Source organism: Oryzias latipes, chromosome 14 (assembly GCF_053564925.1).
Source record: "Oryzias latipes strain Hd-rR chromosome 14, Olatipes_Hd-rR_3.1".
In the NCBI taxonomy this organism is placed as follows: Eukaryota; Metazoa; Chordata; class Actinopteri; order Beloniformes; family Adrianichthyidae; genus Oryzias; species Oryzias latipes.
This window is the reverse complement of record NC_136250.1, coordinates 15753453-15768712: the sequence shown is the minus strand read 5'-3', so window position 1 is coordinate 15768712 and position 15260 is coordinate 15753453. Positions and strand designations below refer to the sequence as shown.

Here is a 15260-nt window from a genome sequence, read left to right as displayed (position 1 = left end):
AATATTTCCTTCCTACTTAGTGTAAATTAACCCTTTCTCTTGAACTGATCGGAGATATTTCATGTTGTTTTGAACTTTTCTGTTTTCAGTTTGACCTGTTTCTGTCTTGGCAATGTGGTAGTCATTGTGTTTTGACAATTTAACTATCCAACAGCTTTTTATTCCCACAGCTCTCTCTGACAGCCTAAGGAAATAGCTTATTAGTGGCTGTATTTTCACTCACAGTGGCAGCCCATAAATAGAGATAGATAGAGCAGAACAAGAGAGGAATGTTTGTGTTTGTGTGGAAAAACCCAGAATCTTGCATGCAGGAAGGGCAGGTTTTAACTTGTCTTTACCTTTAGGGGGCTGACGGACACAGACGTTGTTGCAGAGGTTTGTTTTAATCATATCAGCCTTTGCGCAACACCTTTTGCTGTAGAGACGCCCTTCTTGACAGACCAGTTTTGGCGCTGAGTTTGTGAAGCTACTATTGTTAAAGCTCTCTCAGTTGACAGATCTAAACAAGAAACTACCAGACATTTGAACGTGTTTAAACTTAATGCTGTCAGAACTTCACTTTTCAGTGTAAGTATGATTCTAATATAATTTTTCTGACTATTTGCTGTAAAATGCTTATTATCAAGTGTGGTTTTTGTTTGTTTGTTTGTTTGCTGGGGTTCTTCCTTTCAGTTTGACACAGATCAAACTGAAACTGAGGTTTCTTGGCTTCTGTGTTGAAAGCTGCTCAGTATCTCAGCTGTGAAGTGTGTTGATAGCAGGTGGGATATTTGAACGCACAACAAGAATGTTGTGCACGCTGGAAATGGGAGAAAGCTGGCTGCCATGGCAGGAACATGCATCAGAAATCAGGCAGAGTTAAAAATCCTCAACAAGGTTTTTTTTTTCCTTCTTCTTTTTTTTAAGTATTAGTAGGTTTAGTGAAAGTAAAATTGCTGTCTAAAAAATCAACACAGCTAGTATGTGGCTTTTAGCCCTACCCTGGAAGAAAGGTAAAAGACCTGGGACTTCCTCAAAACAGGAAACTATTCAGTGTTTTGCTGTTAGATGAGAGCTATTATCCATTTCATTTGTTTATTTTTTCCCCCTCTTTTCTTAAAATTAAAATATTTCTTTCTTAAACAGATTTGATTTAGGAAACAGTTTATTTTGTTAAAAGTTTGTATGGTTTCATGAGCAATGTGAAAACACTGCTCTGGGCGTTTGCTTCCGCCAACTAAATTCCAGAAGAATTTGAACATTTCCTTCAAATAAAAATTAGTTTAACACACACTGAACACGGAATCACCATATTTGATTTCTGTTTTGTTTTTCAGATAAAAGTTATTTCATAAACACTTTTAAAATTAGCATTAAAAACAAATGTGTGCTTAGCATTTTCTATGTGGTGGAATCATAACCCAATTTAAAGGTGAATATTTTTGAGGAACATGCATTAGTGTCGTTTGGTGCCAAATCTTTTTTTCCTAACTCCATGCGTCTTTATTTTTATGTTGTTGTTGTTTTTGAGCTTATGGTACCTCCAAGGGCACAACATTTTCATTGGAACAACCAACATGTTGAGCTCTACTGCTCATTCCACAAACACCTGCAGCACAGTTTAAAGAGTGATACACAGACTTTTAAAATAGTATAAGATTAGTTGCCATGAAGCAAAAAGAAACACTTTGAAATACACATGTCCTCACCTTATATGATAGGTTTGATGCAGGTTGTCTGGCTGGGACGTGGTGCAGAAATTAAAAAGGGGCACAAGGAACACGAATGTACCACTTTACAATGACAACTTTAAGGATAAAAACCTATATTGTATCAACCCGTATTAAAAAATCTCTGTAGTCCTTCTAGGTTGCAAAAGCATGATTGCTCACATCTGCTGTGGATACAAGCTTCAACCTTCCCTTCCTCTGGCTTGTTCTAGTACCTAACGTGGGGAGTCAGGGCCTGCTGATGCTTCTTCCCCTGTGTCCTGTTCATACCTAAACTCTTCTTCTCTGCTGCTAAGGGCAGACCTATGCAAAACCACATCTACAATTTATAATGTCGCTACGGACTCACATTTTTCTGCTGCAATTCAGTCACCTCAACAATTGTACAGGTCATATCCAGACACAGGACAAATTCAAAGCTATTCAGTTTCAGTTTTGGACTTTGCAACACCAACACCAGTTTAAGAAAATGTGCCTGACATTGCACATACAAGGCCTTTAGATTTCTTCTTTGGATTCTTGACTGAAACCCCTCTTAGCATTTGCACCCACATTTGCAGCCCCATTGGAGCAATGACCCCTGATGTGGTCTATCTTCAGTTCAGTTTCTTCCAGAAGAGACATCACAATGTTTTCAAGAGCCTCTGCACTTGTCATTATGCAACTGAAAGAAGCATTCTTTTGTTTCCATGTTGTGTTTGTCACTGATTAGGCATGAAACATGTTCAGTGACACATCTGTGTATTTATTTGAAAAACAGCTTTGTCATATTATAAGTGACATCGCAGGGCATGGGCAGGTGTTAGTTAGGTGTGTTTGTTCAAGAGGGTTTGGTTGTGGACTCTCACTGACCTCTGTCTCTATCTCCTGTCTAGCTGTTTCTTTTATGTTCTCCTTGGGCTTTAACTCCATCTCTGTTTCTTTCTTTTTAGCCTCACTTTCCTTCTGGCTTGCAGTTTCCATCAATCTCCCTGTTTTCAGTGGACAGTATCTTCTATCTCCTCATTTTCTCCTACCTCGCCTGACCTTTCACTCACCTCTTTCAGTACATCTGAAAACATGGCACAATTATGATTTTAAATTCAACTGTTCATCATTAGACATACTCGATGACACCAAGGTTATTATAGTTACTCAAAAAAAACTATAGCCAAATGGGATAAAACATTTAATTTAACTGAAATCTAGTAAATCCACACTGGACACTAAATAAAACTAAAATAAATTAAAAACAAAAGTTAAGTTAAAAAACAAAAATTAAAAAGTTATGGAAAAATACAAGACTATGTCTAACTGCGCAAATGAACATTAAATGGTGATTTAAATAAAAAAAAAAAACACAGAGGTCTTAAACAACACAAATGACTGGTCAGCACAATGAAATAACCTGATAATAAAAAAAATGCGATGCACGTAAAATAATGGTGGAGCAGATACCTGGAAAATATTCTCCATCGGCTCACTTGAAACCCAAACACAACAATCAGCCATGGAACACCCAGCTCACGTCAACTGGGCTCACGTCAATGCCGTGTGCGTCAGCTGACACCTCGGTCACGTCAAATTGGGTGGGGGCAACCACCCCAAGAACTAAGAGACTAAGGGACAGATCTTCAGCTCCACAACATTCCTCTGGGCATGTGAGGTGGGCAGAGCATGTGAGGAGGGGCATCCAGGTACATGTCAGGGAGGGACATGTTCTTAATGATTTCCACACTTATCACTTTATATGGCTGAATTATTTTATTAATTTATGATGATGTTGGTTAATGAATGTCACAAACAGGCGTTCACACATATAAACCCTGTGACAAAAAGGGCACTTTGGGCATACGAGCAAAAGGGGCGGGTGCTCAAGCACTCTCATCCCCCTGTGCCTGGTCTGTGGGGGACACAATGTTTGACATTCTGGTAATAAGTCTTCTGAATTACACAAATTACCTTTTTTTATTTATTTCACATTACGGTGACTCAAAAGAGACTTTGGATTTAAGCTCAGTTGTGTTTGATATCTGCCAAATAGATTTTCTCCTTTCAAAATTTATTGTCGTTGTGAACTTTAATACAGTATGTACTTACAATAAGTGATTTGTTTGCACTTTAGGGGGCACCGAAACAAAAGTCATCACAGTTTGAATCAAGTTTCAGACCAAATCTACAACTGATCTTATCTGTTTCTCCACTATCTCCAGCCATAAGGTTTCAGCAACTCAGCCATGTTCTCATCTGTTGAGGCGTTCAAAAATCAACATTATGCTGACCTGAAGAGGGACTGCCTCCAAAACAAGAAGCTGTTTGAAGATCCAGAGTTCCCTGCAAACAATTCATCTGTGTTTTATAGGGAACCCCCTCCTGGTACAGTCCAATGGAAACGACCAGGGGTGAGTGTCAGTAAAAAAAAAGATCATGAAAAGGAAATTGAATTCTGTTAAAAACATGATCATTAACTTAATTTTTTTGATGTAGGAAATAAGCTCAGATCCCCATCTGTTTGTGGAAGGTATTAATTCCCATGACTTGAATCAAGGAAATGTAGGAAACTGCTGGTTTGTTGCTGCGAGCTCATGCCTTGCGTTGAAGCCACACCTCTGGAAAAAGGTGAGTCAACTATAATAAAGACTACATAGCCAAAACTGAAGTGTTGGTTCATTTATGCACAAAATGATGAAGAGACCTCTATCAATCTTGAATAGTGTGCTTTTTTTAACTTTACAACCTACATCACTGTTGGTACTTTCTGTTTTAAATACATTAAATCTTTTGAAATTTCCCAAAATGTCAACCAAATGTCACAAACCTTCAACCCTGTCTAAGGGTAAAAATGATTGCTAAATAAAAAATCTATCAAACTCCTTTGGGGGAATCCCGAGATGTTCATATACCAGCCAAGAGATACAGTCTCTTTAGCATATCTTCCCCAGGGTCATCACCCAGTAAGTCATCTAGAACATCTTCAGAGGATTCTGTCCTGAAGACATTTGGACCAGATGTCCATGCCACCTCTGCAGGATTCTCTCAATTTCTCTTACTTATGAACAAGATGCCAAGATACTTGAACTCCTCCACCTTTGGGCAGGAGCACTCTACACACTCAGAAGTAATTAAATACCTATTTCTGGTCAACAAGCCACAGACTTGGCGGTGCTGACTCTCAGTCCAGCTGCTTCACACTCAAGTGCAAACTGCCCCAGGGGAGCAGTGGCAGGAGCCCCAGCCACAAAGCTTGTGAGCAACTACCCCAGGCCTGCCTCCAGAGTAGGGCCCTGGTGATGCCAGTCTGGGTGACATAATCAGATCATGTTTTAGAGTACTGGGTAATTAACCATATCTAGTGGGGGGAAAAAACTTGCAACATAAAAAACTTTAGATTTGGAAATAAACAGTGATAATTCTTTGTCAGATTTGGAGCTCAATTTCAACTATCTCAATAACTGAGTGGTAGTGTCTTTTATACTGTAAATCTGTAAGGTTGTGGGTTAAAATCTTGGCAAGGACTTCACCTATGGGAACTTTCTGCTTGACACTAAAAATGTGGGTTGAACTTTCAACTATTCAGTAGCTTGTTCCCCTGGGAGAGTAAGTTTGCAGTTGTTGAATCAAACATAAAGCGTTGTGTAGTTAAGTATGCAACAGCCAGTGGCAAAACAACTTTGAATATCCTTGCAACAAGTAAAACAACATGAAATGTTTTTATAAGTGAATGACATTTTATATTTAAAAACATTTGAATGAGTTTAATTTTCATTTGCATGCTTCCAGGTGATTCCTGATTGGCAGGAGCAGGAGTGGGATCCCAAACATCCAGAAAACTATGCCGGGATCTTCCACTTTCAGTTCTGGGTCTTTGGTCAGTGGACAGATGTGGTCGTGGACGACCGGCTGCCTACTATTAATGGAGAACTGATCTACTGTCAATCAAACAGCAAAAATGAATTCTGGAGTGCTTTGCTGGAGAAGGCTTATGCCAAGTCAGTCCACTTGATTTATGTACCAATACATTACGCTTCTTTTTTGAGAAACAAGAATATTGAATAGTGTTACATGAAAGGTGTTTTATAAGAGTGAGAGGGACATCTTTTGTTCCAACTAAACTTTTGTGTTTTTATCTCAGACTCTATGGCTGCTATGAGTCCTTAAAGGGAGGAAACACTGGAGATGCTGTGGTGGATTTCAGTGGTGCTGTATATGAACCCATCAACCTACAGGAAGGGGCTTTCTACAAAGATCCAGAAAAACAAAACACACTATTTGAAAACCTACTCAAAGTTTATGAACGCGGAGGAATCATTAGCTGTTCCATCAAGGTGTGGAATGTCCCCTAAGATTTCTGATCTCTGCTCTTTAGATACTTTGACTGTACTTACCTACTTTCTGTATTTTACAGGCAGAACCGCATGAACTTGAGTTTAAGATGGCAAACGGTCTGGTGAAGGGTCATGCATACTCTGTGACGGCAGTGAAGAGAATACGTTTAGGTCATGGGCTGGTGGCGTACTTCAAGAATGAAACTATTCCTATGATCCGAATGAGAAACCCCTGGGGAAGAATGGAGTGGAATGGATCCTGGAGTGACAGGTAAGCTGGAGGCATGTTGAAGAAGATTCAAAAACCTCAGTGCAGTTGTTGTGACACTGACAACAATAATGCAAAGACTTGTGCAACGCTCACACTGAAAGCGACTCATACGTCCAATTTGCGTCAGCCACCTCTATTTGGACGTTCTGCAGCTCGACGTCTGTCCAAAAATGTCTTCATAAGATTAACACCTCAGACATGTGTGGGAGGAGTTATCGCTGAATGTTTTCAGCCTGATCGCTACACGGATCAGTTGTTGTTTACCTTTCAGCTTTTCCCGTTGGGGGCACGACAGTAAGTCAGCTTTCACTGATACGCAAAGGTGGTTTGGCAAAGAATTTTTACGCCAGATGCCCTTCCTGACACAACCCTGTATTTTCAAGGCACAGGGAAACCCAGTTAGGCTAGTTAGCAGGACTTTTGGCACATTGCACACCCAGGGTAGCAGTGTTTGTAAATCTCATTTACAATGCATGGTAGACTCGGAGGATGTTTAGAGATCAGGTTAATTTATTTCAAAGAGCCCTACAAATGAGTCAGTAATCACGTGTCATGAGATCATTCATAGACTAATATGGTGAAGTGTACTCCTGCAGCAGTAGCTGTATGTGAATGACGGTAGCTTACTGCGCTGTTTCTGTCTCTCTGTGACCCAGTTTAACATGTTGCTGTCCCAAATGAGTAAGAGGAGGGAAAATTAAAAATAAGAACAAAAGCAGAGGAACTTTTTCTCAATGAAAATAAGAAAAAAGAATATTTTTAAATAGCATATAAATATTTTTAAAAATCGTTTTGTGCCAGATCACGCTGCATCGCTCACATGGCGCTGCTGCCGGACCGACGCACTGCGCCTGATACTCAAATCGCACTGCAGGGCCTCTGATTGCATCTGGACATTGACTTAACATTGGACACTTCTGCTGTGCAAATCACGTTCAGTGTAAACACAGCTTTAGCTATAACTAACTTCCTAACTCCCATTAAAAGATCACAAGTCAGGATATAGCATCCAAGCCTCTGATTTGCTTTGTTGCGTCCATCTGTTTGAAAGAAAACTGTAGACACACAAAAATCCTACCACGAAATTTAAGTGACACAAAATTAGTGGGGAGCCATCATGTATAACAATAAAGCTGTTATCATCTCAATTTGCTAAAATAACAATTTATAGAAAAGATATTTTCAAAATAAAATTATTAAACTAAATCAAAACTCTGACACTGCGCTGAACACACACAAGCAGCAGGACAATGACAATAGATTCAAGATGCACCTGGAATTGATGTGAACCCAAACAATGAGGCTGATGTTGACTTCCTGTTTCCAGTAATAAGCATAAAACTGTCTTTCAAAATAAAATACAGTCTGATTCAATTATTCAATGACTATGTTTCAAAACAAAATGATAAAAGCAAAAATAAGGACAAAATGGCAGGGGTTTCTCAGGCTAGTGCAAGGTCAGAGTGGTCAACCTCTAATTTATAGGTTCAGTTCCCACCTTGCCTCCCCATGTGTCACGTGTCCAAATGTGCAAATCAGTGAAAGCTGTGGTGATCCATGACGTGATATGCCCAAAGGTGAACAACATTAGCATACGCCTGAAATAAAATATTTTTGTCTTAAAGACAGTAATGAACAATTGTCAGAAAAGCCTCAAATGATGGATTTTACTGAAATTATTATCAGTCATTTTTACATGTGGTTGACATTTTGGAGTACATCACTCACCACCTTTGCTTGTGTTTTGTAGCTCTGAGGAATGGTCCAAGATTGGTGATACAGAGAGGCACAATCTTGGTCTCACAGTAGAAGATGATGGGGAGTTCTGGTAAACAAAAAAGATCTCTAAATCACTGCAGTCCATTTCTGAAGTGCATTAACATACAACGTTTAATCTCATCCACAGGATGTCATTTGAAGACTGGTGCAAAAAATTCACTGATGCTGATGTTTGCAGCATTATCAACACCTCACTTGTCAGCATCCATAAGACATGGAGCGAGGTTTTGCATTTTGGGAGCTGGACCAAACATGGCGATCCACTCCTAAACCGCTGCGGTGGTTGTGGTAATAACAATACATTTCTGCAGAACCCTCAGGTGGAGCATTTCGTGGAAACATGTGTCTGCTTTTTTTGTTAACACATAAGAAAATTACATTTAAACTGTCTTTTGAACTCCCTTTTCCAGTATATGTTTGATGTAACAAAGGAAATAGAAGAAGTGCTGATCACCTTGCAACAAAAAGACCGGAGGACCTTTAAAAAAACCGGTCAAGGAGAAAATTTATCCATTGGCTTTAGTGTTTTGAAGGTAACATCCATGTTACTTTACTCACAATCAAGGTTTGGGGAATTCCACGCTATTTAAATGGGTAATATTGGGATGTTTTATGACTAGGTGATATTACCCATACAGTGGTCTCTTGCTGTAACCCTGTTCACCTTTTGTGGTCTTGCTGTTTCGCTGGGTTTTTTTTCAGTGAAATTTGCAAGCTTTATTTTTCTTTTTACAGTACACTGTTTTCTGTTTCCTGATTGGCCACAGAACACTGTCAGTCATTTTCCTCCGTGTTGTGTCTCCTGTACAGAAAGTATTCAGCTTGCCAAATTTACTTAAATCTCCAATCAAGAGCAGATCTCTTTTTTTCATTCCATAATACTGGACTTGTTTTGAGAGTTTAAACAAGAGAAAAGTGTGAACATTTATAGCCCTGTCTGAAACAAGAGTTAAAGGGTGTAGTGAGGGTTTTTACTGCCTTAAAACACGTAGAATCCTACATCTTAGATTTCACCTATCACATGTTATTCCCCTGTGATAAAGGAGACAACACTTTTCTTTAGGGCTTGCATACCTTTTTATGTTGCCTTGTCAGCAGACCCCTGGTTAATTGGAACAGTCTAAGGAATAAATTAAACTTTAATTTGGAAATTTGTCTGGTGGAAAATTAGAAAACATCCTTTACAGCCATTGAAACACAATCTTTATGTGGTAAAATTGTCACGAACTGGTGGTGGAGGACCCAAAATGCAGGAGACCAGGATTGGTGACAGGAAATAAAACCTTTAATTAGCAAACTGAAACATGAAAAAACTATGAGGAGAAACAAAACTGTGACAAAACAGAGCAGATGACCTGACCAGGAAGAACAGAAACCAAGACACTCAAATAGGCTGAGGATAATTAACTGAACTGAAGACAGCTGTGGATCATGAACCTGAAGGTGGAGTGACTGACAAAGAAAACCAAAAACATGACCAAGAACAAAACCACTGAATCCTTACAAAAATGCCTTCTAAGCAGCTCATACAGCAGACTTACACATTTCAGAGGGTCTCTGTTAAGACAACAAAGTCTGCCAGAACCAGGAAGTTAGCATATTACCAATAGGTGATCTGCAAAGCATGACAGTTAGGACATAAAATTGATTGCATTTAGCAATGTGTTATTAGTAATATAGAAAAATAAAAAAATAAACACTTGTGTCTAACAATAAATTACATTAGTTATATTTTCTACATTTTGTTTCTATAGTTTTGCATTTTATTGGGTATTGTCTTTTGATATATTTAAGTTAAAGAGTTACTTCGTGTGCAACAAAAAATTTAATAAAGCATAAGATTGGTTTCACTCATGTAAAATGTAAACTTTGTTTTCAGGTGGAATTGAACAGAAAGTACAGAATACACCGACTGCTGAGTCAGAAATCCATGGAAAGCTCGGTTTTTATCAACGCTCGGTCAGTTTTCGTGAGATGCATCCTGCCTCAGGGCCGATACATCATCATCCCATCCACCTTCCAAGCTGGTGAACTGGGAGAGTTCATGCTGCGAATTTTTACCGATGTGGACTCAGGCTGCCGGTATGACAGCCATTATCTTGTTGTGAAGCGGAGTCTAAAATCCCAAGTTTGGCTAAACCTCTTAAGGTTAAAAAGAGCAGATTTTGTAACATCTTAGTGAAAAATACATTTCTTTACCTATTAGATCTAGACACAGACTGATTTATCAGAGGAATATGCAAAAGTGTGTAATAGTTGCCAGGTGGAATTATTTACAATATTAAAAAATCTATTAAGTTATTTCTATGTCATCATTTTGGATCAAAACCGATTTGCCAAACTAAAACTCCAGTTTACAACATCAAGGCCAAAGAACAAGCTAAAATATGTCATTGTTGTAAATGAGAACATGTTCTTAATAGCTTACCTTTGTTAACTAAATGTTCAATTTAAAAAAAAAATTCTGTCTCCATTTTCCTAGTGAACTGACTGAAGACAAACCCAAAGTGAAATGCTGGACTCCACTTTTTGGGTATCCTCAAGCAGTGACTCATGTCTTTGTTGAAAAAGCTGAGAGACTGGAAAACCAGGACAGGACGGCAGGTTAGAGAGCTTTTTGCAAAGTTAAACTTTAATTACAACCAATTCAGAGCAGAAGAATAATTGTTATGTCTTAACATGCAGGTGCTGACCCTTATGTGATCATTTCTTGTGAGGGCAAGTCTGTGAAATCCATTGTCCACAAAGACACTCTAAATCCACAGTTCGATACAAGCGCTGTTTTCTATAGGAAGAAGCCTAGCAAGCCCATAACTGTGGAGGTAAGAAGGCTCTTTTGTTTTTTCCTGACCAATACAAATCAATGTAAGACATCTCTAAGGAAATTCTGTTCTTACTCTAAGAATCCAGCAATCCAGTATTATTCAATCATTTAACATTACTAGTTAAAGAATTTTGCATCTTGTGTCAATAGGTATGAAATTGAAATTTGCTTTGAAATTCTTTTACAGAACCTGGCAGCATAACAGACAGCTCAAAGAATGTCTAATTTATTTTAATTTAAAAAGATTTACTAAAAAATTAATACATGAAAAATGTATAAAAACCTCACTTTAAGTTACATTTAATTTTCTTTTTTTAACCACTTGTAAGTCAGTACAAGTATGTGAACTACCTTTATTTCATAAAGGCTTAAGGTAAGCCTTGGTAGAAAAATGGAAACGAATGTTGTAAACATATCTTTCAGATCAGTTACCCTTTTTAAGCTTGTGTGAAACCTACATGCCTGACAAAATCAGAGGCAGAACTAGTCCTATTCACAAAAAGAAAGGGAAAGTGACAAAAAGGAGACAAGAAAAGTCAGAATAAGGAGAGACTTGAAGTCAGTAATTGAGCATATTGCATCATCATAGTAGTAACAGTCATGCAGTTGTCATCAAATCTGGTCCAAATCTACATTTTAACCTCTTTTTTTTTTCAAGCATCGATGTCCTACCTGCTGTAATGTATTTGTTGAACCACAGCTTTGAACCACCTGATCCAGCCGACCAACAATGAGCGGTTCTGGAATAATTAATATTGAGGGCCTATAGTCCAATGTATAGCATGGTAGACCTATACTGTACTGTACAAGGTAACTCACATTAGTCTTAAATATGCTGTTTTAAGGCTAAACCTAATCTAGTGTCTTAATGAAAGCAAATATACTTAATTCACTTGAAAAAAAAGTCATTACGTTGCCAAAGGGCACTTTAGCTCCTGCATACTGGGGGAAGACATTTTTATCTTCACCTGACTATCAATTGTTTTTTTTTCAGGTGTGGAACAGCAATGCAGTGGCGGATGAATTCATGGGCCAGGTGGTGTTGCCTGGATCACCAAAGGACTCTCAGCAAAAGCTGAAGCTCCAGCTCAGGAAGAGGGGCAGTAACATGGCAGACGAGATGCCCGGCAGCATCATCCTTTGTATTGCTACTGACACTGAATTGACAGCCATATAATGCATATCAGAGTAGTTATATGAGATTACACCATTGATGCTGTAGCTAAAACCAGTCAGAGCCTCATTTCTTTATAGAAATGTTAAAATGTTAGAGAAGTTGTGAACAGTTTTTTTTGTCCTACCTCTTTTGGCAACTTTCCTTGTTTACCTGAAAAGCTTTTTAAAAACCCTTTTGTACATTTATTATCTTTCAATAATCTAGAGCTACGTTAATTGCAAATATGGATAATAATTTGGAATATATATATATATATATATATATATATATATATATATATATATATATATATATATATATATATATATATATATATATACACATATTTATATAGTGATTAGAACATAGTGATTTCAGTAAACTTTTTCCAAAGATCAATTTCTCCAGCAGCTCTTATCTTTTCCTCTCCTTTTTTTTTAAATATTATTTGAGTTCCCAAACTGTTTTTATTTATTTTTTTATTGTTTTTTTTTTTATACACTCAAGACACAGCCATGCACAATTTAAAGTTCAAAAAGTCTATTGCTTCAAACACAATTAAAAATAGTTTATCCAAAACCTCACTTCCCCGTCACTCATTTGTCCTCTTTTTAAAGATGGGGTGGGGTAAGGGTGGTGGTGGGGGGTCGCTGCTGAGGTATGTCAGATGGATCAGCAGTTTTACAAAGCTAGACAAGAATAAGAGTTATAATAATAATAATAAAGATAATAATTTAAAAAGTAACTGTCTTTGTTCCATTCTCTTGATAGACATTAATAGAAGAATTTTAACACCACGTGTACAGGTTTACACATTCATAACAGAAGAATGTACAGGAGCAACCACAGAAAAAGGGGCCACATCAGTAGTGTGTCTTGTCCCAAACTTCACCTTTTGTGCTCATAAGTTTCTGTACATGGGTTGGGGGCCGGTGAAGGCTCCCAGCAGGCCGCATACACCTGCTGCACACATACAAAGCATCACAGGACAGCAGTGGTTGTTCAGACTGTGTGGGCCCGCGCACAGCCTGACGCATCTCGGTTCGAATGACAGAGGGGCCAATGAAGTCCAAACAGAAGAGGAGGATCCAGAAGTGCAGAAGCTCTCTATTCCATTTCCAGGGTGCAAAACATTTATTACACACTATATAGCAACCTTAATATTGTCAGTTTAAGTTACACAGTTTTGGAAAAAGGAGGGGTTTCCTGTTGTATATACAGTACATACAGACATTGCCTAACAATCTTAACCTATCTGGAGTTACAGTGTATATTTGTTTTACATGCAGGAAATTTGTTACACCTCTTTTCTTTTGAACAGCTGCCATAAAAAGAGGTACAATGTGACCAAAGCAGCTACCCTGCACCTCGGCGTTAAGGTGGAATGCTCGAGTGAGGCGTTTTGTTTTGTAGACTGAGGTAGCCCCCTACCACGCACACTCAAGTGCAGAGGGATGCTACAATGGGGATGAATGACGAAGCTACCTGTCACAGATACAAAAGACAACCTGCGTACAAGAATGGACTCTGAACCAGAAATGCAAGGAATGTCGGGAAACCGTAAACCTCCGGGGTAATGGTACAATCATGGAATGGCACTCGCTCAGTGGATAAAACTGCTCCTGCTCTCCAAAAGCTTTCCAAAAAAGGTACTCCTCATTTAAAAACTCTAAGACAAAAAGAACTTCTATAAGACACGAAAAACTAAAGCATGAGCAGCATTGTTAACAGCATGTTTGGTGGAAGGGGACAGGTGGTGGTCAGTGCCTGAGCGTTTCCACCTGAGAAGGCAGCAAATTATCCGAACACCTCCAGGATAACAGTTAGGATTTATCTACGGCCATGACGTGATGACGTTTTCCTTCCGAATCCTTAAATTAGGCCATCGATATTTTCTGCTCTAGGAGCTGGAGCAGTAAAAGAATCCAAAACCTATCTTTAGCGAGGAGGGGGTTCAAGTTTGTTGTTTAGCAGCACCTTATCAATGCATTGCTCGTTGACTTTTGAATTTTTTTCTCCTGTTACTTTAAGTTCACACACAATGAAAAATATCTAAATTGCTCATTCAGTTCTGTTTACTTTACACAAAGTAAACCCAAAATGTGTAGATACTTTTATCTTGGATGATTCATCTGATATAAATATGGATTATAAATTATATAGTAGGTGATAATCACATTGAACACTTTTGTACAGAGTCTGTTTTAGGGACAACCGCAGGTAATTGTCCTGAGGTTGGATGATTTCAGCTTGATGACAAGGATCCATTTTTTAGATCTGCACCTCCTGAGAGATATGAAATGGATCCTAGAAGGGAGTTTAGGCTGTAATTGATCATGTCAACTGATTCCTGACTTATACCCCAGTAGCCACATCCCTGCACTCACTCGCACACATATGTACACAGTAAAACACACAGATATGCCACCTTATGATGTGACAGTCGGCAGAAGGTTTGCAGATTTGTCCACAGAGCCATGGTCATGCAGCCAAACGCTGGGTTATGGAGTCGCTGTTCCACGTCGGCTCGCTGCTGCAGGTAAGGTGAAGCCGAAGTCGTGCTCCATGGAGGGACCAGAGGAAAGGGAACCAATCCTAAAGCGCAGGCCAGCATCTTTGTTTCACTCCTGCAGGGTTTTTTCCTGTGAATGATCCTCTTTTCTTTTTATTTTATCTTATTTTATTGTCCAACTACTTTCCGGAAAGATGCAACACAAACAGAAGTGCAAACAAACACACACTCCTTCACACATACTTGTGATGAACTGCTCTACATGTACAGAGTGCTGGACAGAGAAACGAGGAGATACTGTCTTTTTTTCAGCAGCACAAACCTAGAGGCTGCAAGGCCAGATGTCAGTCCTCCATCTGAGGCCTGGGGAGGTTTTCTGTCCTTGTGCTGTCTTTGTAAGTCACACACCTCCCCCTTTTGCTGTCCCTACTCTCAAAACTCCTGCTGCTATGAGCCGGCACATCCCAGGCAGGGCGTCAGCCTCGGGCGCGAACAGGGAGCCACCCCTTAACGACTGCTGTTCTTGATGGCTTCCTTTGCAGCTAAAATTAGAGGCGTCAGGCTGGAGAGAGGCTTTGCCAATTTGAGGAAGGAGTGCTGCAGACAAAAAAAAAACAGAATCAGTGGGTGGAAGAAACTGAGCAGAGCTGCACATCGCAACTGAGCATTACAAAAAGGTAACATTACAGCTTCAGGTGGGACTAG

At 39.0% G+C, this 15260-nt stretch overlaps 2 protein-coding genes across 7 annotated transcripts in view; one reads left to right on the top strand and one right to left on the bottom strand.

Annotated features, from left to right (window-relative positions):
- The first annotated feature begins 421 nt into the window (after positions 1–421).
- LOC101158220 (calpain-5) lies at positions 422–12627 on the top strand. The gene is made up of 13 exons (XM_004076410.5): positions 422–567; positions 3902–4090; positions 4176–4307; positions 5469–5677; positions 5821–6013; positions 6094–6284; positions 8035–8112; positions 8191–8383; positions 8474–8596; positions 9943–10145; positions 10546–10667; positions 10749–10885; positions 11882–12627. Exons 2-13 carry the CDS (start codon positions 3926–3928, stop codon positions 12062–12064), a joined length of 1929 nt encoding a protein of 642 aa, XP_004076458.1. The 5' UTR covers positions 422–567; positions 3902–3925; the 3' UTR covers positions 12065–12627.
- The window catches only part of LOC101162700 (serine/threonine-protein kinase PAK 3), a 45499-nt gene continuing 42746 nt past the window's right edge, over positions 12508–15260 (bottom strand). For all 6 annotated transcript variants that reach the window (XM_004076343.5, XM_078930648.1, XM_011483447.4 and 3 more), the window contains one exon: positions 12508–15152. In XM_004076343.5, the coding sequence (XP_004076391.1) occupies positions 15063–15152 (90 nt within the window). In that variant the 3' untranslated portion in view covers positions 12508–15062. The remainder of the gene's footprint in view (positions 15153–15260) is intronic.

What these genes read in the sequence shown, in the direction of transcription:
- LOC101158220 (XM_004076410.5), top strand. Translation starts at nt 3,926, where the DNA reads ATGTTCTCATCTGTTGAGGCGTTCAAAAATCAACATTATGCTGACCTG. An exon ending in TCCAATGGAAACGACCAGGG is followed by an intron (nt 4,091 to 4,175) that starts GTGAGTGTCAGT and finishes TTTTTGATGTAG; the next exon opens with GAAATAAGCTCAGATCCCCA. An exon ending in TCATTAGCTGTTCCATCAAG is followed by an intron (nt 6,014 to 6,093) that starts GTGTGGAATGTC and finishes TGTATTTTACAG; the next exon opens with GCAGAACCGCATGAACTTGA.